This window comes from Saccostrea echinata, unplaced genomic scaffold (genome assembly GCF_033153115.1).
Source record: "Saccostrea echinata isolate AGI-Se365-2 ecotype Australia unplaced genomic scaffold, CSIRO_AGI_Sech_v1 ptg000015l, whole genome shotgun sequence".
In the NCBI taxonomy this organism is placed as follows: Eukaryota; Metazoa; Mollusca; class Bivalvia; order Ostreida; family Ostreidae; genus Saccostrea; species Saccostrea echinata.
In genome coordinates this window covers 9,166,689-9,192,412 of record NW_026889764.1, presented here as the reverse complement: position 1 = coordinate 9,192,412, position 25,724 = coordinate 9,166,689, and the positions used below count along the sequence as shown (strand labels likewise).

At 32.8% G+C, this 25,724-nt stretch overlaps 1 protein-coding gene across 1 annotated transcript; it reads right to left on the bottom strand.

The window, feature by feature from the left end:
* Window positions 1–852: 852 nt before the first annotated feature.
* On the bottom strand, window positions 853–25,463 carry LOC133188070 (phospholipid-transporting ATPase ABCA3-like). Its single transcript, XM_061323459.1, has 19 exons — window positions 25,181–25,463; window positions 24,110–24,331; window positions 23,515–23,756; window positions 22,400–22,628; window positions 21,130–21,303; window positions 20,656–20,837; window positions 20,151–20,279; window positions 19,353–19,482; window positions 19,091–19,245; window positions 18,752–18,907; window positions 16,589–16,799; window positions 12,618–12,867; window positions 11,210–11,340; window positions 4,096–5,112; window positions 3,559–3,765; window positions 2,823–3,316; window positions 2,381–2,568; window positions 1,939–2,109; window positions 853–1,362 (listed from the first exon to the last, which is right to left on the bottom strand). The coding sequence occupies exons 1-19, from the start codon at window positions 25,461–25,463 to the stop codon at window positions 915–917; spliced, it is 5,019 nt and encodes a 1,672-aa protein (XP_061179443.1). The 3' UTR covers window positions 853–914.
* Window positions 25,464–25,724: the final 261 nt, after the last annotated feature.

Genomic DNA, 25,724 nt, shown 5'->3' with positions numbered 1-25,724 from the left:
CTTATCCTCGTGTATTGTTCTGCTCTGCTATCAACACTTTATCAGGAAGCATTCAAAAAAGTTAAGAATTTTCTGGCGCATTAATTCTCATATTTACGAAGTCTCTCTCTTGAAGGGGGTGTGCTCTTTTTTCAACAAACTTTAATCCATTTTACCCAAAGGTGCTTTGTAACAAGTTTGGTTTTAATTGACCCAACCCTAACAAAAATTAATATAGTTTACTATAGTAAATACTTTGATACTTTGATTTACTATGAAACTTTACTGTAGAACTTTTATGAGATTTTAATGTTTAAATTTCTTGAATTCAATGCCAATAATATAAAATGTGTAAATAATATGTAAATATTCAAGTGATATTTCCATTTAATATAACAAATATGCATGTATGAACTATAGAACATAAAATATAACAATCTTAAAGCCATAGTAAAAATACTTTGATTCTCTATAGTTAAAAACTTTAATTTACTAAAATAAAAACTTTGATACTATAGTTAACCATAGTTAACTATAGTAGACTATAGTTTACTATAGTATATTTTTTGTTAGGGAATGGTTCAGGAGGTCAAAATGTAAAAAGTTTACAGACGCTTTCGCTTGTTTTGTCTTGTTTTATTGTTCTTGTCAATGTTTCGTATTTTGTTATTCTTTAGTCAGTAATATTTCTTTTGAAAGTATCCTAGTAAAAAATATTCCTGAATCTGCCATTGCATAGATTGTTTATTATAAATGTGGCAACTTCACATTTACTTCAAACTTGACTGAATCATCAAAGTTAACAAAAAAAATAACTTCTTGTGTTGTAAGCTTAAAAGTTAAAAAAGCTAAAAGCACAAAAAAAAACCTCAGTTGAGTCGAATTTAAACAGAAGAATGACATCAACATTTTGTCACCTATGAACTCTGATAACGTCATTGAACAACTGGTTTTGATCGACAACAGAAACAACAAGGACACACCCGTTTTTTGTCTGCAGGTGGCACCTGCATCCTCGTGAACCCAAGAAAAACCTGCTCCAAGGACGTCTGATGTACTGAATAATCTTCTACATTATATTCAGATTTTGTTTTCTCCATTTCTTTGAAAAGTTTTGCCAACGATAAACTTTGATGCGGAATTTGGATATCAAGATAGCCCTGCTGATCATCAAAAACTTCGGTTCCTGGGAATTCTTTACCTATATGATTACATAATGAATGAGAATCAACTGCGTTTCCGTTATTGTCACGTGCTAGTCTCACTGTCAAGGTATAGCCCTGTGCAAATTTGTTCTTTAAGTGTTGAGGACTCCCAAAGCAGACAAATCTTCCATTTACCATGATGACTATCTTAGTACAAAGGGCATCACACTCCTCCATACTAAAGGCAAGTGAAAAATGTTCATGAAACGCTGACAGATCTTTCAAAATATACTTAACCATAACATTATAATTATTAGAGAGAATAATGGTTTTTTTCATGAACAAGCCTCTGATAATCTTTTTCCTTTTTTTATGTAAATATGATAGGCAAAAACAAGTTCAGTCAGACTTTTAATATGTCTTATTCAACTTCATTTCTTTCTGAAAATGGTAATGTGTAATATTCTTATCTGTAGGAAAGGAGCAGCGTGTTAGAAATAAATTCATACCATTTTAAAATGATTAATGCATCATAACGAAACCATTCTTCACCATGTTTTATATATAAAATTATACTTATTACACGTACTTATTAACAATAAAATTCATTTTTTTATTATTTCCTATTGCTACTAAGTAATAATTGAAATGGTGAAATTCTGACAACTAAGTGTGTGTTAGGTCAAGTACAGAAAGATTTATCATAAACTTTTCGACATAATGATCAATATCGTTTGATATGTACAGAAGTTTTCCAAAGGTAGTCAATGTTGAAAACAAGGGGCCTGTATGTATAATGAAAATTAAAAACCACCTGTGAGAGGTTAAGACAAGCGTTCTTCCACTTGTCCGGACCTTAGAAAGTACGTTCCACATTTGTCTCCTTGCCGCCGGATCCACGCCTGTTGTTGGTTCATCCAACATTAAGAATGGGGGATCTCCAATCAGTGCAATGGCCGTGCTCAATTTTCTTTTGTTTCCACCACTTAAGGAAAATGACAAATTGATCGCAAATTAATATATCTTTATTATATTTTCTAAATAAAGCAGGAAAAAATAAATGAAATATAATTCTATTGTGGAAAAATGGTACACAGAAATGAAAACTTTTCGAATGTACACGTAGTAAATGTAGATATTTTAGTTTCAAATCTTTTCTGTTAAACAGATAAAATTTATATCAAATCAAAGAGTTACTCCTACCGCAAAAAATTCAAATAACACGTAGGAAGAACACAGACATAAAGTGTATGTACCTGTAAGCACCGCACAGTTTGTCGGCATATTTTGTGAGGGTGACTGCGTCCAGTAGATCATTAATGACCCGCTTGATTTCCCTATCCTTTATCCCCCTCATTCTCGCGTAAAGTGTCAAAATCTCCCTTCCTGTTAAAGTGTCAATCAATGCGTCAAACTGGGGGCAGTATCCAAGACATCGATGGACCTGTGGTATAGAAGATTTTACAAGTTAATCATCAACAAAAAATGATGGACCTGGAGCGTTAAAGAACTTTTTTTTGTTAAATTATTCGTAACTTATCCAGGCCAGGTTTCATATTCTGACATTTATACACAAAACATAAGAACTGGAATCGTATAGGAAAGGGTTTGATTTCCCGTTTCCGTTAAAATTCCGTTAAAATTGTTACTATATAAAATAACCTTACAGCTTTAAAATATAGCAATTCAAATGCGTACCTGTTGCAACTGACTATCAACACTAAAACTGTTGATAAAGGCGTTTCCACTAGAACTCATCACATCACCAGTCAACATCTTAAATGTTGTCGTTTTCCCTGCACCATTTTGACCTAACAGTCCAAAGCACTCTTGCTCAGTTATTCCTACACTTATTCCCTTTACTGCATGAAACGGATCGACGACGCCATATGTTTTCTTAAGGTTTTTAATAATAAGTTTGTCGGTTTTCATAAGGTCGTCCAATTGAGCCAGGTGTACTCTCATTGCTTCTTCTAATACGTCCGAATCCGGATTAATGCTGGAATCATTATCCGAGTCTGCAGTTCCACTGCTTGTACTACACAGAGTTCGGTTGACAAAACGATGTATTACTCCGCTGTCCAAGAGATGCACGAAAATCATAAAAACAACCCACTGTATTGACATCATACACAGGTAACGACCACACCCTGGATAATCCCACTCCAGATAGTTGTCGGTGGGGCACTGCTCTTTTAAATTAAAATTTAGTAAAAGGTTATTTGATAATTCAGCACAAAAAATTAAAATGAAAATAACGATTAAGTATATATCGAATTATAAAATTCATTAATACTAATAATGACACTTTACAACGATAAAGGAACGAGATAATTTTTACATCATAATTTATTTTTATTTTTAGATTTTTAAATTTATTTCATAAATTTAGATGTGGAAATAATACCGGGGTATCACTTTGATTTATGTATACCTTTAGTCAAGAACATTTGTGTAACATTCGGACCTAAAGATTTACGGCATTGAAATCGAAGAGCATATCGCACATAGATGTTCGTAAATGTTTTTCCCAAACAGAAATGAGGCAAAACTATCATAAAGACTTTATCCATTGTTTCAGAAGCACTTCTGGTATCTGGACTTGGATACAAGAAGGTGACCATTAATAAGGTAAATAAACCTGAAAGTACAAGAGGCGCATTACTTTCAACACGCGAGTCAATGACGTTCACATAAAAACATCAAAATACACCAATGTACATGTATTTTATATATGAGACATATCTTAAGATTGCAGTCTTTGAAAAAATATCCCCAGTAAAAATTATACAAGTGTTAAAGAATATTCATATCCTAATTTAGTGACACAAAGAAATCAGTAATTATATGAATGTGCTTTGGTATACTTTAGAAGGACTGTGAATGGCATTATATATACTTTGTTTAGTGTTAACCTGTCTTATCAAGAAAAAAATTATATCTTTAATATAAATACTGAGGAGTAACTCACCTGCGACAGTGTTAATTATTATCATAGCTACCGTTCCACCTGCAGGTGATCGGAAGATGAAATGTAAAAGATATGTCCATGTAATGGATGCTAAACCAAACAGAAACAAACTCAGAAACACAATTCCCAGTCTATTCTCTTCTGTGTATGGCGGAATTTGGAATCCAGCAAAGCAAATTAGGATAAGAAAAATTGGGATCAGGTAATGGATGAAATCCCAGGTAAGATTGGCCAACCAGAAGACCGTAGAGCCTACTCCGCTGACCTTTTGTAAGTGTTTGGCTCCAGAAGACTTTTCCCTGATGTGAAAGACGCTGAAAGACGCCACTAAACAAGACAGTCCGAATAAAACACACAAAGCAATGGTAAGACCTTTAAAAGCTGCCAATCCAGACCCCTGATCTGAATAATATCTATCCTCTATCGGTGGAAATGGGTGATTTATAGTTTGTATACTTCTTGAATTGCCAAAGTAAAATTTAAAAAGGAAATCCATCGTGTAAGACAAACTAATTCCAATAGCATGACTATCTTCCCCGTTATAATAACTGATAATATCATCTCCGCTGAATCCAAATCCAATGACATATCGTGAATTAAAAGGTCTTTGTCCAATCTGGTGATCAATGTCCAGCCAAAACTTGTTAATGTTAAACTCTGAGGACGGGTTCGCTTTATACTCAACTACCTGCAAACCTCTTTGTCTGAAATACTTTTCATACTCTTTCGTCATATTTTCTGAAATATATGTCGAGTTAGGTCCTCGAGTTACAGTGGTTATGGCGCTTGGAAAATATTCTAAATCTAATTTAAGAGGAGGCTGTGGACGCTGTATTAGATTGTTTAGAAAATGGTCAGCCATGAGTCCGAATATCGCTAGTAAAATAGGAACAGCAAGTTGAATTATCATCATAAATCGGCTTCGCCATGTATGCAAAGCTTTCTTCATCATTAGTCCTCGGAATTGTTGAAAAATGGCTGATATTCCAGTGTTCTTTTTAAATCCCATGTTAAAATCTAAACAAAATATAACATGCACATTAAAAGTCTAAATAAAGGAAAATCCTAAAATTAACCAAAACTACAGTCTGACTCAACTTAAGATTCATTACTTTCGAATGTTACTCTAAAAAGTGCACCTGAAATTAAAAAAGGGAGTGTCACCATTCTTCAAATCTCTGTATTCAAAACAAGTATCTTGATTCCCCTTTGATGTATACAACTTTACAATACTATGAATGTATCTATTGCATATTTTAATGTTTTAAGGTATTCGAGTAAAACCTTTTTTTATAAAGTAAAATTTTCCAAATATCTAAAGTTACTGGTATTTTCTTATATCCAAGTTGAAACAAAAATTTAATCTGGAAATTTTGTTTTCATTTTCTGTACTTAGAGATATAATGTTATGGTAAGAAAATTCAATAATCTGCCAATGATAAGTATTTTTCAAACAGAGGTAAATACTACTTCACAGTCTATAACAGGTCGGGTACACTACCTTTTATCAGGTCGAGACCACTAGATTTTCTGACGTCAGCATAAATTTGCATGTAAATTAGCTATCTATTTACTTTACCGATTGTTGAATGAGTCGCAGTGCATTATGGGCTACTACAAGTATCAATACAAACTCAGTTGTGTTGAAAATGAAGGGCAACTTGAATTGTTCCTTGGAAACTCATTTTCAATTCTTTTTTGACATTCATGAAAGAAATATTGAAAATGATGTATAATCTTTCATTTCTATGCTCACATTTATAAAATTTGCTTTGTGAAGCCTTATATTAACTTGTAATACATCGGAGTAAACCATTGTTCAAAGAGATAGGTGCTATTGTGTAGATAAAGCATTGAGTGTGTTTTTTCACGTGATATACATGAACATAGTTTTAGACAGCAGTATAAAGTGCGCAATTATTATTTTACTCCACAATATCATCAAAATGTTTTTATGTTCATGCAAACGTCAAAGCGTTTGTACGGTATTTGAGGCAACTATTAATCATCTAAAACAACTCAAATATCAAATGTGAGCATGGAACAATGTCTTTGGAATAAAATCTTTCAATTTCAGCCTTATAAAGTAAAAAAGAAGCAGTACGGTTTTTTCAGTGACCAAGTAAATATTATGCAGTAAACCAACGAAAACCACATGTCGCTATTGAATCATAAACATGTAGTAGACCGTCATGCTTTGCGACTCATTCAATTGATTGGAGAATGGGTTTGACGAAAACATCGTCACGTGTTGAGAAGTGCCTTCCATAAAAGGTAGTGTACCCGACCTGTTTATGGAAGGCACTTTTCAACACGTGACGATGTTTTCGTCAAACCCATCCTCCAATCAATTGAATGAGTCGCAAAGCATGAGAGTCCACTACGTGGTTACGATTCAATAGCGACATGTGGTTTTCGTCGGTTTAGTGCAAAATATTTACTTGATCACCGGAAAAAACGTAAAACTTCTTTTTTACTTTAAAAGGCTGAAATTGAAAGATTATATTCCAAAGACACTGTTCCATGCTCACATTTAATTTTTGAGTTCTTTTAGATGATTAATAGTTGCTTCAAATACCGTACAAACGCTTTGATGTTTGAGTGTATATTAAATTTTTTTGATGATATGGAGGAGTTAAATAATAATTCCACACCTTGTACTGCTGTCTAAAACTATGTACATGTATATCACGTGAAAAAAAACACACCCAATGCACAATAGCACCTACGTCTCTGTGAAAAATGGATTACAAGTTGATACGAGGGTTGTCCGTAAAGTTTGTGGATAACCTTGATAATAACTGACAAACATTGATAAAATATATGAACCCATTATTTTCTTTAAATTCATGTTTCATTTCATAAATATGCAAGTTTTCATTACAAACAAAGCACAAATAGTGATATTTTTATCAGATACCAAAAAGGACACACTCATACCCAGACTAAAGTGAAAATCCTTGACGTTACCCGACGTCAAAATTAAACACATTGAACTTTTCTAAACGTAGTCACTGTTTAATCAATATATTTCTTATGTCGCTTCAACCTGCTCCATCTTTTCCAAAAACGTCCCTTTTTCGAACAATGACGATCCTGTCTTAACAGATTCTAACCTCGATTTCCCTGCCATTTCAAAACTTTGAATGTTAAAATTTTTATCAACGTCATTATGTGAAAGTCATCCAAATTTCGGAGGAATTTTACAAAATACAAATGAAATGTATAATGTGATAAGTAACTTTTTAATTAAAACGTGCTTCGGGTCACCATCCCAAATCTATAAGGCTTCGTAAAGCAGATTTTGTAAATGTGAGCATAGAAATGAAAGATAATACATCATTTTCAATATTTCTTTCAGAAATATCAAAAAAGAATTAAAAATGAGTTTCCAAGAGACAATTCAAGTTGCCCTTTATTTTCAACACAAGTGAGTTCGTATTGATAATTTAAGTAGCCCATAATGCATTGCGGCTCATTCAACAGTCGGTGAAGTAAACAGATAGCTAATTTACATGCAAAGGATGACTGCACTTATTAATAAGGACATGCGGAATTTGCGACAAAATAAACTTTCAAAACAAGCATTTTTCTTTTAATTGCAAGGATGATCAACATCCAATCTACAATTTTATGTAATTACGTTTAATAAAAGTGTGTATTTACGAAGTTTGAATCTGTTTTCAAAGGCAGGGGTCCTCACAATTTCTTGAATCTCCATTCGATAATGAGGACGCCCACTTTTTTACTGACTTAATACATAGTCAGCGCATGTTTGTCTATTGTTCTACGTTTAACAGTAGTTGTATATTTGCATAAATAATAATGTGTCAAAAGGAGATTAATAGACAAACATGCGCTCATGGTTAAAAAGAGAAAAAACTGCTTCTTCTTACATTCGCTCTCCGTGTTGTAACCAAGGACTGTGACATGTTGAATATTATAACTCACCACGTGATTTCTTACCTCAGGTAACTTTGTGAATACTAAATTTCGTCACGTGACTTGTAAGATAGCATGTTTTGTGCTAACTAGGACACTGTTCGAACACATTAATTCATCTGGCATTGATATAAAATCTGTTTTAATTACATTGACGTGCTCCTATTGTTAATTTCGTTTTGAAACCTTTGTCAGAAGTGTATTTGTGCCATTCAGAATGGAGAGGGAGATTGGGAAGAGTGATCACGTTCGCTTTTCCAAACATGTCATTGTTATTTATCAAGTATAATTTTAGACCCATTCTTACAATGTTAGCTCCACCTCTCATGCATATCTAATGTTCAATCAAGGGCAGGTAAGTGTAAATTCACTATATTTGGAAAGCAGTAAGGACAAAAAACATTGAATCATTTTATTGTATCACAGTCTAAAATCATTTTAAGATTTAAATGTGGTTCCAAATTGACAGTATTCTTTCATAAACATACAAAAGTGAGATAAGGTTTAGATATAAAAGCAACAGAAGCAAACCGAAAAAGACCCAAAAACAGGCGTTAAGTGCAGTCATCCTTTATGCGGACGTCAGAAAATCTAGTGGTCTCGACCTGTAAAATGCACACTGTCTTTTTCAACCTGTGTCGAACTACTTCATTCTTTTATGATTTTTTACCTTTTATGATCTTTTTTTTTTAGATTTAATAAATAGAGGATATTCAATGTTTTGTAGATGAATATGGAATTTATTTCACGAGTGGGACAGGATTTTTTGATATTTTCACGAGTGAAATAAATTCCATATTCATCTACAAAACATTGAATTTTCTGTTTATTACATTTTCTTAGTTTTTCCCTTTGCCTCTGTCTTTTCTTTACTCAGTGTCATAGGCTGTGACGTCATAGTTGAGCGTTTGAGACGTCATAGCTAAGCGATTGCGAGATTGAAAAACGTTGTAAACATGGATTTTTAACGACATATTTGGAAAAAACTTGGCAGTATAACTATAAGTCTCTATCAAGATGGTTCATTAACTCTATCTTATAACAGGCCAGGGATTTTTCTTTTTAAAAATCTCTTCGTGAAGGAAAGGAAAATCGTGAGTTTTGCCGTACTTCTGATATTCTCACTTTGAGAATACCATATTTTGATATCCTTTCTCACTGTGTCAGAATATCACTTTATCACTTGTATTCAGTAAATAATTACAGTATTTCATTGTTGAAAATGTAATAAATACCGCATAGATGTAGAAGATTAGCTTCCAGTTGAAATAATGAGCTGTATTATGCTCAATATAGAAAAAAATAAGTAATATACTTCTGCCAGGTAATGCCCACAATCAACAAGCTGATTATTTTGACAAGCTGATTATTTTGTATATTTTATATTATATAGAATAGTGTTTCTACTAAAATTTAAAATTAAAAAAAACTGATAACATAAAGGAATTTAAAAACAATCAATTTACAAGGAAATGTGAATATATTGAACAGTGAACATGCTCAAAAGTCCTATAAACAATACAAATTTGAGCAGAGCTAAAAGGACCTCTAAAACAGAGGTGGAATCAGATGCCAAGGAGAAAACATCCCCTGTTGACCGATCACTCTCGCCGAGTGCCTCTTGTGCGGATTGGGCAAACGGAAAATGCCGTAAACAGTTCAGTGTGAAAATAATGGTATTTGCAAACAAAGTCATTACTTTGATCATAGACTTTGAGAAATGTTGACTTTAAACAAAAGATTAATATTATTGATATCCTTGTACAATGTATCATCAACTTATTTATCAATAGCTAGCCTCGTTTTAGAAGTTGTTCGTACGTACATGTAGAGTATGCTCTTGCGTATCGAATCAAGTGGGAGACATAAACTCCACATGTAGGTGATAATGGTTTATTGCTACATAAATAAGGGAAGTTGACGATTGAAATGTTGAAGAAATCACGTTCATCATAAAGTTTTGTTAGATAACCATTAACGTTTATTCTAGCAAACTATCTAAATATGAAACAGATGTATCAGACTCTGTGGTATATTTATTCCGAGTTCAAAGGGATATATCGAATTAAAGTAGGAATAAAAATAAATGTATAAATATTGTTCATTGATAATAAGTCGTTGATATATCTAAATGTTGAGTTGAAGACTACAGCAAGGGACTTCTTCTTTTCACGTAGGATTTTAAATAAATTCTGCTTCATTTGAATACAAAAATAGACCTGTTAATAACGGGACGCTATTATTTTGTACCCATGGGAATTCCAACAGATTCCGATAGATATTATCAATCAGAGAGTCAAGCATCAGAGCACTTGTGTGTACAATCAGATTGTTTTTTAACAAAATGATTTTGCAAATGACCAGTGACAAGGTAAGTAAAATTTACGAGTTCCACTTTAATTGTAAAAAAGCAGCTGTCTATGATGTCAAAAATCCTGGACTTTAGTGTATGGTGGGAAATGGTTGTATAAAGTGTTGAAAAGTTGTATATTTTGATGTTATTGATTTCGTTAAAATTTTCTGATTTAAAAGTTTCTAAAGATTAATCGGAGTTTTTAAGTATCCACACTTAATTTACACTACTTCTCGAATATATTGTTGTACAGTTCTTCTGAATTTTCTCCTTCACTGCTGTTAGTATTTTAGTGCAGAGTAAAGAAAGAAGCCTGGTAGAACATTTACTGGAAACTGACATATGATTTTTAAGAAATTCCTCCTTGAAAGGGAACTATGAGTATAAGTTGGATTACCAATTGCAGAATTAAATCCAAATACCTCTAAAATACAATTAAAAGGTCCTCATAATTGATTATATTTACGTCACCAGTAATGACGTGTCTAGCAGGGCTATAGTTGTATGGTGAAGAAGAACATGAACACGTAGAAGGATTATGTTTCAGATGTTCGAAATCTAGGCACTGTAGAGTTTTTTGTAATTAGAAAGTTTGGTTTGTCAGCTGGGACTTGTACATATTGATCATGTACTTTTTGCACTTACTGAAGACAGAAGGAAAGATGGTTTTCATGCTGTCCTTCAACCGTATATAAAACATCCACCTTATAGTTTTAATCCATTCTGACAATGTGTCAAGGAAATACAACAGATGAACATGTATTGCTTTGGGTCACCTGCATTAATTACTCATGTACTATATCAATTGAGCCTCCATACCTAGGACATCGCTAATTTCCGTATTGTGTTGCTGAGAGGACAAACCCTCAGGTGCGTGTAGAAGCTCATGACGATCGTCAGTGACATCGTCTTTATAGGCTGAGTTAACTTCTCCCGTATTTTCCTTTACTCTGAAATGATCAGAATGATAGAAAAATAAATATTTTTATGTTTTCCCCACAAAACAAAAAATAGACAATTTGTCGTAACGATTCATATCTTAAGTAAGCAAGAAGAAAATAGGGAATTACAAAAAGGACAAGCGAACATGGTACATTTAAGGAATAATAGATATTTTCAATAAGTTCTTAATCTGTATTTGGTTTGGTATTTCTGGTGGAAGGATAAGGTAGGATAATGTATGATATTCAGAATAATATTACTGCCATGTGCTTGAAAGCTTTATATACGATTGCTGCAAAACTCAAACATTTTCATAATGTATATATTTATTATTCAAAAAGAAAATAAATTATCTCTAGACAGGAAATGGCTGATGTCATATTTCTTAAAAATTGATAACTAGAATAAATGCCTCTAGACTGGGAGTAATATTCCACGTGAAGGAAATGTGGAAGAAATCAGTACACCGAGAAAGAAACTTTGGTTAAAAAGATATAAAGCGTAAATTTGAAATTCCTTTGCTATATTCAAACAAAACAAAGTAACCATTTCCAACCAATAAGAAATATCTCAGATTTTCCTACTAATATGTTAGAATATGTTCAAAACGCTTCTTTTCTTGTTTAGTTGAATTTCAACCTTTAATTGCTTTTATTTATTTATTCATTTTGAGTGTATGACTTTAACAGAATGAATGAATAAATTATTGCTTTTTAATACATTGTTTCCATAGTAAATCAATATATTTGGTTTCCCACATATGATTATCATGGATGTAGGACATCAGGTCTTAAACTTTTGGAAACAGTCATTCTCACCTTTTTTCAGTTCATTATGAGAATCTGAACATGTCAAAAAGAATGCTATTTTTTAATGCTATTTGTTTTATCTTTATGGCATGTTGCCATACACCAGCCGATTTTTTTGCCTGATATAAGTTTATGGCATCAAAGAGTTTTATCATAGAGAATTTGTAGAGATTCTGGGACAATGCTTGGCACACCTTCTATACAAGAGTTCAATTCATTACAGAGAATGGCTCTTAATACGTTTTTAACGCGAATCATTATGATGTATGCAACACGGTTTATACTATATAAATGATCTTTTTGTTTCCAATCAAAAACACACGTTACAACCAGAGATAAATCGATATATATATATATATATATATATATATATATATATATATATATATATATATATATATATATATATATATATATATATATAGCTGCTTATTTCTACACAGCAGATGAAAAGCCAGATAATAACAATAGCTCACTTCAAAAAAACTTCTTCCATCGTCGTAGCAGAAATCCCAAAGCTACTAATCCCAAGCTTTGGTGCATTTTCCTCTATATCCTTGAACAGGTCTTCAAAGGAGGGTGACCCTTCTGTAGGAAGAAGAAAAGACAACTCCGCCCCAACATTGCTTTCTAAAGAGGCTGACGAAAGATGGCTTTTTATTGTTTCTAATAACTTGGTTACATCGCATCGTGGTTCTTTAACCATTACTAAGTGATATCCGGCTCCTATAATTTAAGATTTATTTCATAAATGATATATAATATGAGGAAAAAGTGCTAAAGCTAAAAAGAGTTAAATACAACACCATCTCCAGAAAAGGACATTGTATGAATTCAATTTAAATTTGCACAAAACAGTTCTATAACAAAAATGTCTAATCAGAATTAAAAGTGTCATATTAATTGCTGCTGAAGCAGTATTTATCTCATATGTTAGCTTGCTGTCCTTTCTAGAAAGAGCCAATATTTGGCACATGCCTTGATATAGTAAAATGTATATAAAGCATGGCAAGATTAAGTTTTTTTCCTAAACATCACATATATCTTGCAGCTAATGCCGCTCTAAAAAAAGATCAAAGATGTGATTAATATTATTCATGTATTTTATAAACTTCATTATCGTTATCGTCATAGAAACTCCTTGGATATATGAAGCTAAATACATGAATTTAAAACAGAAACTTTAAAATGAATAAATAGTGAGTTATTCTGTACCAACGGTTGGTACATAGCAAATGAAAATCTCAAGTCCTTTAGGTCATAACAACTGAAAGTTCCGAAATACCTTACTGAATTTACATTTAACATTTCTCGTGGAGCAAGTGATCTCTCAAAATGATTCAAAAATAATCGTTACTGGTTAACGATATATAAAATCAATTGATCGTCCAATATAAATCACAAAAGCAATTAAAATTGCAGATAAGTAACCATGCATGTATGTTTTCAGTTACAGACGTCAACTTTCATTTTGTGCCTACTGGGAAAACATTGCATAAAATAAAAACTTTGTTAAGAGGAAAGGATGTCTTCCTTGCCATTCAATCAATACCCTGTGTAGAAACGGACTAGGGTAAAGTGCGTTACCCTAGTCCAAGATGGCGATAGGCAAAAACGCTTCAAATTTTCTCATACAAATATTGGGGATTTCTAGATTAAAGTTTTACTTTATTTTGCACCAATCTGTCGGGCAGCTTTAGTTTTACATGCTTGCATGGAGATTGTATTCAACTTTAGCGTAATAAAAAAGAAAATGCGCGTCAAAGTTTTGCTGCAGATTAGGGTAAAGTTTCTGAACTATTCATTTACGATTAGGGTAAAGTTTTTTTTCGAGACTATGGTAAAGTTATTCATTCTACAACCCGATAGTGCACGATTTTGATTTTTTTACTGCATTATACATGAACAATTAATATAGTTGGAAAGGCTTTCTCAAACGTGTTCAAGAACTGTTGCTTCCAAAGATATCATACTGGTTGCTCTTTTTTTTTTTCTTTTTTTTTTTTTTTTGATACAATTTTCATACAAAATACAGTATAAATCATGTAATTAATTTATCAGATTTAACTTTAAGTATTGTTTCCTGTATAAATCTAAATCTACGTTGCATCCTTTAATCCCTGCTTTTAGCGAAATCATCGAAAATGACTCATCAACCTATGTCTAATTTGCATTTGTTGGTACTCGACAATGACGGAATGTTGACCGAGTTATATCCGCATTACGGGCAATTGAAATAAACTTTTATCAACTGAAATGCAAAAATAACAACAGTATTCATGATCAAAGTTTAAACACTACAAATTGTTAACTGAGCAAACAAGGACCTCTGAAAACATCAGACGTGAGATCAGGTGTCATGGGGAGTAGGCGTCATCTTTCGATATAGGTCACCGCTATGTATCGTTCGTTGTAATCATATAAACGAAAAATGTGACAACATAATATATTTGCTAACAAGATCATTGCATTGACCACAGAATTTGCGAAATGTTGGCTTTTAAAAGGAAATTGTCGATACCATTGTGTCATCAACTTATTAGTCAGCAGTCTGCCTCGTTTAGATATTGTTCCTAAGAAAACATGTTCTTGCTCATCGAACCCACTGACAAAATAAACCCTATATGCAGGAAAAAATGGTACATTGCTACATAAATAAGGGAAGTTGATGAAAGAAGAGTTGGAGTCATCAGTTTATCATAAACTGTTAAGCTTTGGTTTTAGTTTACCTCAATGTCTTTTTTGAGTAAAACATCCAAATATGTAATGTGTGAGAATATGTGGTGTCTTTTTTTGAGTTTAATGGGACATAACAAATCAACGTTTGAATGTTTATTGACAAAACGTCATCAATATATCTAAATGTTAAACTGGAGGTCACAGCAAGAGACTTTTTTTACACTATATCGCAAACATGGAAACAAGTGTCGGATTTTGTTTTAAAGTATAATAATGTAAATTGTGAAGATATCAAACATTGATAAATCTCATAAATCTGTAAACAATACGAAACATATACATGTAGATGTATTGACAAATGTGCAATGATGAGTATCAGTATCTATTTACAAAATGATTTTGACGAATATGATGTAATATAGTAGTCGAACGAAACACCCCCATCACAAAAGAGTGCACTTTTTGTTCGGAAAGACTTTCAATGCGTTGCTGAAAAATTGAACTTAAGTGTTCTAATTTTCTAAGAATAATTTATTGAATGCCTGAAAAATAAATGTTTTTTTTTCTGAGTTAAGAATATTTTAAGTACTTAGGTGCAATTTTTATGAAAAAACTTGCACAAGTTTTCTGAATCTAAGCTCAGTTTAATTTGCATTTATCTTACTCTTGACAAATGCTTTCCCAAAGTTTTCTCAATGGGAACAACAAAGTTTATTTTGCCCGTTTTTCTAGGATAAGGTGTAAAAGTGCTAGTAAAATAAGATTTTCTGTATAATATGCAAATCTAAATTAAAAGAGAGAGAGAGAGAGAGAGAGAGAGAGAGAGAGTATACATATAAGATGATGACACAAGATATCAACCATTTCGTTTAAATTTTCGTGTTCGCAAATTCCATTTAGGATACAATGACCTTGTTTGCAAAATTAACACAATCTATCGTTAAGTCAAATGTTTACTGACTTTCTTCATTTACCTGATGAAAAACGAGAACACGGCAGTTTTACCGGTGGACAGAGTATGTTTACTCCTCCATGGCACCTTATCCCACCTCTGTTTTCACTTTTCAGAGCTCCATGTTTGCTCTGCTCATAATTTGTATTGTTTAAATTAGATTTTGGGTATGGTTTCTGTTCGTTTTTTTTTTTCACATGCCATTGATGATACTTTAAATGATCTGTAGATATTTGAAATGTTTTCGCCGTATCTAAATCAACAGAACACTGTTTTCAATACTCAGTTTGTTTTATAATCAGATACTGGTTGGAACAAAATTAGGCCACTTTGCTTTTCCAAAAATTGTCAGCGCACTGAGAATTTTTCAATTACATAGTTTTTGGTGCAATGAATTATGAATTTACTGGCACAGTGCTTTTTGAGTTTGCTGAAATAGCATTTTTTAAACCCTGAAACAAGCAAAATGACATTTTATACATGCTTTACCCTAACCACTCAAAGAGGTTACAAAATCTTTACCCTAGTTATTTTGCGTTACCCTAATCTTGATCAAATTTTTTACCCGTAATTTGGTTTTAACCAGCACAGATCATGCAATTTTTTTTCCAGTAGGTACGTACTTCTGTTTAAAATAATTTAAATAAAGCCATCCATTACATAATGTAAGCCTGTATAATGCGTAAACTGAGTGCAAAATAATCGAAGCGTATTTGCCTGTCGCCATCTTGGACTAGGGTAACGCACTTTACCCTAGTCCGTTTCTACACAGTGCAATAGTTGGTTTGAATTTATAAATTCAAAAATTGGATTTACCATAAAGTTTTTTCAGAAACAAAGAAGATCCACAGCATTTAACCACTCCGTCAGCCATGATAACAATACGGTCTCCAAGAACATCAGCTTCATCCATAAAGTGAGTAGAGAGTACTATAGTTCGATCCTCTTTAAACTTCTGAAGAATATCCCACATTTGGCGCCGTGCCCCAGGATCCATGCCTGATGTAGGTTCATCTAGTATAATTACCTGTATATAATATCAAATTACCATTAAGAATGGTATGCTTGATACATAAGTAAAAGGGCACAAATTACTCAAATTCAAAGTGATATTGATATTCATTTTAAAGGATGAAAAATCTTAATTTAAATGTGACAAGTAAAGAGAGTGTTTTTTTTTTTCATTGTTAAAAAAGTATTAAATATTATTAAAGGAAAGAGTGAAAAGCTCAGGGATTAGATCTCATGCAACTGAGAAAAAAAATACTAAATCATCAGATCGATAAAACATTGTCTATAGACGTTGACTCCCGCAAGATTAATAATCAAAAGAAGGCATACTGTATATCATCGTACATTTTTTTAAGTTGTGATTTTCGGAAAAATTCTTGGCAAGGATTTTTTTCTTTCTACTTGTTCAATTATTAATATTTATAAAAGAAAATATTATAAAGTTAACAAGAGGCCCATGGGCCACATCACTCACCTGAGCACAATAGCTAGGCAAAAGCACAAATCAGTTCAGTATTGAAATGATTCCGGGGGGGGGGGGGGCTTGAATTTTAAACTACCTGATGATGCTTCCATGTCATTATAACAAATGGCTTTATTGTACTTGAGAAGATTTTTAAAAAAAAATTCCCATATATTCCTTTGTAAAAATTTGATCCCCCATTGTGGCTCCTCCCTATCCCAGGGGTCATCATTTGAACAAATTTGAATCTACACTACCTGAGGATGCTTCCATATCAATATGACTAATTATAGCTTTTCTGTTCTTGAGAAGAAATATTTTTTCTATATGTTCTTATGTAAAACTTTTGATCCCGCATTGTGGCCCCACCTTACCCCTGGGGGTCATGATTTGAACAAACTTGAATCTACACTACCTGAGGATGCTTCCATATAAATATGACTCATCATGGCTTTGCTGTTCTTGAGAAGAAGATTTTTAAAGATTTTTCCTATATATTTCTATGTAAAACTTTGATCCTCCATTGTGGCCCCGCCCTACCCCCGAGGGTCATGATTTGAACAAAGTTGAATCTACACTACCTGAGAATGCTTCCACATCAATATGACTTATCATGGCTTTGCTGTTCTTGAGATGAAGATTTTTACAGATTTTTCCTATATATTTCTATGTAAAACTTTGATCCTCCATTGTGGCCCCACCCTACCCCTGGGGGTCATGATTTGAACAAACTTGAATCTACACTACCTGAGGATGCTTCCTATATTAATATGACTCATCAAAGCTTTGCTGTTCTTGAGAAGAAGATTTTTAAAGATTTTTCCTATGTATTTCTATTTTAAAATTTGTTCCCCCATTGTGGCCCCACTCTACCCCTGGGGGTCATGATTTGAACAAACTTGAATCTACACCACCTGAGGATACTTCACTATGAGTCATCTTTCACTAATTCCTAAATTATCTCCCCTTGAAAGAGGACATGGCCCTTCATTTGAACAAACCTGAATCCCCTTCACCTAAGGATACTTTATGGCAAGTTTGGTTGAAATTGGCCCACTGGTTCTTGAGAAGAAGATGAAAATGTGAAAAGTTTACAACAACAACAACGACAACGACGACAACGACAACGACGACAACGACGACAGACAACGGACAAATTTTGATCAGAAAAGCTCACTTGAGCCTTTGGCTCAGGTGAGCTAAAAATGGAATCAAAATCCATATAAATCACTTTTTTCATTTGAAAAGTTACGTTTTACTCCGACCTGAATAGTCTTAAGGCATGGATTGGAGGCTAACTAACGCGGTCAACATGATAAATGCAGAGATATTTTATCACCAACGTTTATTTATTTATTTTTTGGTTTTTATTTACGAAGCAAATGGAAAGTCAACGAGAACACCAGACGTTTATGACTGATATTGATAGAAAATGCAAGTAAAACAAAATTCCTAGTACCTAAATATAAGTATAAATCATTTTCATAGGAAAAATACTATGATACCTTTGAACCTCCAACCAGTGATATGGCTACCGACAACTTCCGTTTTTGTCCGCCTGATAAGTTTCTTGCAAGATCATTTTGTTTTTCTTCAATCTTGAAAATGCGTAGTGTGTTCTTTATATCCTCCTTCATTTTGGCTTTATTGCATCCCTTAAGCTATAACAGAAAGCATAACTTGCACTTCAGTGGTGTATCAATCATGAAACAGAATACAGCTATTTTTCAAGATCGGAATTACAAAAAATTGCTACGGAGTCTTTACTTTAAATGAATTTATTCATGTATCTACAGCAATCCATATTCTTTTAAAAAAAAACTATAACGGGTATTTGATATTACTTTGTAATAAAATTCGAGGTGTTCCTTCACAGTCAGACTGTCAAACAAAATATCATGTTGTGGACACATGCCAAGACTTTCCCGCACACTACTGATGTCATCATTTATGTCATATCCGTTTACCCTCGCAGAACCGGAAGTTGATGGTATAAAACCTTATTAAAAAAATTAAAATAACATACAATTGCAAAATGGGAAAAGAAAATAACAGTCAGATGAAATTTTTTGGCAGTACTCTGACATGGACACATGTAGGTCTCACCGGTTAACATAGACATAGTTGTAGTTTTTCCTGCACCATTATGTCCTAGCAGTGCAGTTATCTGCCCTTGAAAGATATTAAGTGACATATCTTTCACAGCAACAGTTTCTTTAAGACCAGCTGTGTACACCTGTTGATAATTGGGATTTTTATATCTTGAAAACTGCAAGTTATCCACAGTCCTGATATTATGTGATACAAAGTTTTTAAAGTTTTCATTCCATTATGGCTTTTTATAAAACTTTGGATAAATTGGTGAGAATATTCAAAACCTTTGATATACATGTATTTATTATACCTCTACTGATTTTTCCCTATATAACATTAGATCGTTAGATGTGACTTATTCCCTAGAAATCGTTATGAATGGACTAATCCCCGTACGTTAGTCAAGTGAGCTAATCCCTGCTTCGAAAACTAATTCCCGGTTATCCGTAATCCTCTAGATTTTAATTTTACGTTGATATGATATGTGAATGGACTAATCCCCGTATGTTAGTTCAGTAATCCCCGTATGTTAATCCCTGCTTTGAAATTAGGCTGTCTGAATCCTCAAAATTTTACGTTTGTATCGGTATAATAAAACAGTTAAAAGTATATCATTGCAGGAGTTAGCAAGATTCCAGTTCCCCTCGAGCAGGACTATTTCCCTCGGCTTCGCCTCGGGAAATAGTCCTGGCCTTGGGGAACTGGAATCTTGCTAACTCCCTCAATGATATACTTTAACTGTATAATTATAAATATATTGCTAATTAATCATTCCTAATATGCCTCACACAGAACTGACAATAGTTTTACCTTACGTAAATGCCTCATACTTATACCAATTTCGAGACCCGACGGTTCTTTTTCAAAATATTTTGGACTGTGTTCAACATCTTGATGTGAGGTCGTACGAATCTGCTTGCCACCGAACCAGTATGTCTTCTGTATAGGAGATAAATAATTGATTCAATGTATTTTTCTATTTTCTTTGATTGTTAAAAAAATTAATTATTTAACTTTATGAGAAACTTGTCAATATATAATACAATATTCATTGTAAAATTCACACTTAGTAGTTTTTTAACGTTTTTATTCAATTATGTTACATAAAAAAATGAATAAATTATAAGGACACTGCAAGAAATAAATTTTCATGTCGTTTACTCGACATCAAATAAGGGAAACAATTTTATTCTGCATTATTCAGCTCTATATAGTAGAAAGAGCAACAGTAACAGAGATAATTCATAATCTCCCTCTCTCTCTCTCTCTCTCTCTCTCTCTCTCTCTCTCTCTCTCCACAAAAATGCAATCAAACCGTAAATGGAAAATAAAATGGTTGAGGAACTCCATATTCTCCAGGCCTGACACCATCTATGTACCACGTGATCAAAAGGTAAATTGCACTATCGACCCAGAGCATCAAGATGGTGTCACCAAAGGAAAAATCTCCATCCACTGTTGGTGGTTTGGTGAAAGTATTCCATCTAACCCCCGTTCCTGGAAAATGTTGTATTAGTACCTTGCAATTAGATACATTTTCTTCTATAATGATGTGGTATTTCTTTTTGTAAATTTAATCCAGGATATGCTTTAGAGGTGACATCTTATAATCAATTTGCTACAGTAAAATAAATTTGAGATTTGAAAATTTTATTATTCAAGACATACAAGAACATATACTCTTTAGAAATAGTTAAATGTAAATCAATTTTAATCAATATGTGTCCATGAATGTAAGGGGACATTAATGTAAATCAGGTATTTGTAACATGCTTGAGTATATAAATACCTTTCGTTTCATATTCTGATGCTGATGTAAAACCAAATGCCATAGCCATATTGTTTAACAAGCATATTGCCATCTTTGTGGACTTCGTCATGTCCGAAAACTTTGAATCCAGTGCAAAATTTGGTATAATTGTAACAAAAAAGAAAAATCCGGCAAAATAAGAGGATGTATTTGCTAAAAGAAAATAAAATGAATCGGACATTACTTACGATATAAGCTGAATTAATTTAAGTTACAGTACTAGATTTCTTTGCATAACATCATATCACATAACACTAGAACCCTGACACTGGGGTTATGAATTTCACAATATAAGCACAAGCACTCTTGTTCATCATAATCGTGCACTTATTTTCCTTCTAACCACACAGGAGGAGAAAAGAGAAGTTTTTAAGACTTTATGCATTTACACTATATGTTCAAGATATCCCCGCTCTAACACTAGAACCCCGGACCCAGGGGCCATGGATTTCACAATTTAGGCAATGGTACATTTGCTCAGAATAACCATACACTTAATTTGTCTGGAAAATATACACATTGGGAGACGATTTTAAAGACTGTGCATTTTTTATTAAACCCCTCCCTGGGGCCATGGATCTTACCCCTCTCCTTCCCCTAAAAAAAAATTTGGGTCTTTTTATAACGGAAACCGTTTGATTTATGTCCCTTTGTAAAAAACACGACTACTAAACCCTATTGCATTTTGAAAGCACATAGGTACTTAAATGTTCAGGCCACAACTATAACTCATTATGGAAATACAAGTTGATTAAGCAATGCTCCGAAAAAGTCAGTTGGACAAAGCATACCATATTCTTCCCCTTGCATTACTCCTCAAAGATACTCAAATTGATAAATATGCATTTGAAAGCCAAAACTCTGTTGCTAAAAATAGTAATATTCATCATACATGTAATATATTATTATTTTCTCTGTATTTTAATGTGCGAACAATAAAAATTAAATTGCTTTTTGATTGTGAACTTCCTTCCTGATATTCAAGGAAGTATCCTAGTCTAATTAAAACTAGCCCTTAGGTGTTATTATTTGTTAAGCCATGCGTCCTCGCGGCTTAACATATAATAAAACGTAGGGGCTAACTTTAATTAGACTAGGGAATATCAAGTCCTCGCACCGAAACAAATCTTCCACACATTTTTCATATGGAGTTCAAAGTGATGCTATTTTGAAAAACATAATTCAAAGAAAATGTTTTCTAGGAATATTAAATAATCAGCTTGTTAAAATATCATTTTTAGCAAATCACCTTTGTTAAAAAATGTGCTGAACAAAAAACAGTATGACACTACGGATACTGCATAGGACAAGTAGAAAAAGAAAAGCAAAGAGGAATCAGAAAATTCAAACATCTTGTTGGGCCCGGCTTGCAAGATAAGAACGACGATAGCAAAGGTGATGATCAGATATATAAATCCTTTAAAAAACCAGGAGAACCAGTAAACAAAGGAACTCAGTCCCATCATCCTCATCGTTTCCTGTAAAAACAGAATAAAATGAATTTCATTTTTTGGCTTCATTTCAATGTCCTTCTAGTATATTTTCTTCATTAAGTGCTCATTTTTAAAAAATGTAAACTTTATATATATATATATATATATATATATATATATATATATATATATATATATATATATATATATATATATATATATAATTACGAAAACCATGACCAAACTTAAGGAAGCTCTAAACACTGCACACTAAAGAGTTCTACTTGTAGGGTAGTTTTATGCAGTTAGAGTGAACTGTCCTTAGACGTAACATAAAAAAAATGGTTATTTACAGTTTATTACACAGTTTGTAATAGATTAAAATATTCTTAGCCTTATATTAGACCAAGAATAAGTAATTGCATTCATTATTTCCATTAATTTTCCCAATGTAAGCTAGTAAACTGCAGTTATTTCTGTTCACGAATAGTCCATTGTCTTTGAACATTTTTCTTGTGGAAATAAGGCATGTACCCTATGTTGAAAATGAACTAAATAGTCTAAATATCCATATCTTGATATGATATATTTTTCTCTAAGTCCAAAAAGCACTTTTTGTTAGTGTTTAGAGCTTCCTTAAGCTTATTTTGGTTAAAACTGTATGGGAAGATATGTAGAATCATCATTGTCAAATATCTTTACGACCTTGTGACACAGTAACCATAAAGGAAATTTTGAAGTAATTTTAGTACAGTAATCTCAAGACAACATAGCAGTGGTCTAAACCATTGGTTTTGTGCTATGATTTGAGTTTATCGTATCCATTTCTTTCTTCACAGTGAATTTGAAGAACGGCTGTGACTACATGTGCCATATAAAATGTAAAGACAAAACGGATAATTACTTATATATATACATATTTCTTTCTCACTTTAAGTTTCTTCTCTCGGTCATAGACTATTTCCTTCGTCAGTTGCAGTGCAGGTAGAATAAGTCCAATTACGGTGGTGATAGCAATAGAGAGTCTTATGAAATTTGCCGCAGGGTTTCTTACGTATGGAGGATAAGGCATTCGTTGTAATTTTATGTCTGGTAGACTGACAGAGGAATTGAAATATTCCATGATAGCAGTATCTAGACAATATTTTATGAAAAGAAAGCCCACTTTGTAGTCTGAAAAAAAAAGATACATCAGAGTATTAGATAATATTTATGTAAATATAACTGTATTGAGTAGAATATTTTTAATTGAGGATACTTGTGAAAAAAGTCGGTATCCTTTGTTAAGGTAAACTGAGACATAAGAGGTGCAATGAGTAATCGGGGGTTTGAGTTCTTTTCGTGAATCCCTTGGTCAGATGTACCAAATTTGTAAAAAAAAAAAAAAAAAAAAAAAAAGCAACTAAATTTAAAAACATCTTTCCAAAGGAGCATAAGTTGAAGGTACCAACCATGGCTCCGGAGAGCTTTATATGAACTGCTGATATTACAATGTATGTTCAATTGGTAGTATTTCATTGGCTTACCATTGCGCCAGTCATACGCCGGTCCAGGATTAAAGGATTTGTCCGCGTACTGATCCTCTGTGTCCCATTGTCCTCTCATACGTATAGTGTATGTAATGTCCTCTGGGAGGTCCGATACGTACGACGGGGGCGGATCAAATACAATTCCCGTATCCCAGTAGTCGGTGTTGTCCTTGTTAGACTGTTGTAGATAATTCATAAGATCTTCTTCGTTTGCAAATCCTGAAAGCAAATACACATTATGAACATTAGAATCATAAACCAAGAATCAAGAATACTCTGTTAGATTAATCTATGATCATGGTACTCAGTATATCATAACATTTGAAAATATTTCATGAAGCATACTGAATATTATCGATTATGAGTAAACAAATTAAGTATAATTTTATAAATGTTATATTGGATTGTTACTTATTTTCTTTTTTTTCAATTGTTCATGTTGAATGTCATGAGCATTCCTATTACCTTTAAGGGAAAAAGACGCATATTTGTATTTTTCTGAAATATAAACAAATATGACATATTACAAACTAAGCATTTGGTACTGTTTAATTAAGCAGAGGTCTTTTGCTCAAGATAAAAAAGAGAGACATTGTTTGGCAAATGCTGTGATTTCAGATGTTGAAAATTTTGAAAACAATTTGTTTTTGATTGATATTATTTATCGTTACCGATTTTTCAATATATAGCATGTCTGGTCCTAAAGATCCGTATTAAGGGTCAGGCTGAACTTTTGTACTCAAGGTAACAATAGTCATACTCTCTTTGCATACTTCTTTTTTAAAAAAAAATTGTTACATAATACTATCTTAATTTTTTAAAGTGATTTTGACAATATTGAAGCTTTTGGATATTTGCTATGTGTATACTGATTGATCAGTTGAAACAGATGGTTAGAAAATAAAACAAAACTTAAATAAAAAAGGAAATTATTCAAAATAAACGCGAATTAGGCGGTTCTAACAACTCTGGGGACTCGCATTACAAAATACTGTGTGATTTGGGGATTCTCAAGATATAATGGACATGCCTATTACACTGTACATAAAAATCACGAAAATGAATTACCTTTCACAACTTTTTTCGTGTTGTTCATGAGGCCTTCTATCACCGTGGTATTGGGGACGTATAGAACCTTGTCCATATAAACACTATAGATGCTTTCTTCGTTGAACGTTGTGGCGTTCATGGTCTCTGGTTTATAGTCCGCAATATTTCTGATAATTATCAGAAATACCGGGAAAACCAGTGGAAGTATAATTTCAAAGACCGTCACACATATCTTACGTCTCTGTAGCAGAATATTTTTCCATGTTAATAAGAAAAACTGAGAAAACAGCCCTGCCGCCATTGTGAAAATTAGTTTCTTTCTGCTTTGTACACCATGAATCCGGACGTTCCTTAGAATAGATATTTATTTAACATTTTAATTATTTCCTTTGTATTTTGTTCTACAGCAAAATTGAAACTTCAAAAACATCTTTGAAAGTTCTTGATTAAATGATTAAATCAATAGTTAATTAATTAAAAACAGTACAGAAATGTATGAAATGTAAAGATAACGAAGAGAAATTATTGTCAAAAGTCCATTTAAACAATACAAATTAGAGCA

Excerpts from the sequence above, each read along its gene's own strand:
- LOC133188070 (XM_061323459.1), bottom strand. The coding sequence starts at position 25,463 with ATGGCGGCAGGGCTGTTTTCTCAGTTTTTCTTATTAACATGGAAAAAT. Across the intron at positions 22,629-23,514 it reads ACCGAGAGAAGAAACTTAAA|GAAACGATGAGGATGATGGG; the intron begins GTGAGAAAGAAA and ends CTGTTTTTACAG. Across the intron at positions 19,483-20,150 it reads GTATGAGGCATTTACGTAAG|GTGTACACAGCTGGTCTTAA; the intron begins GTAAAACTATTG and ends AATTATCAACAG.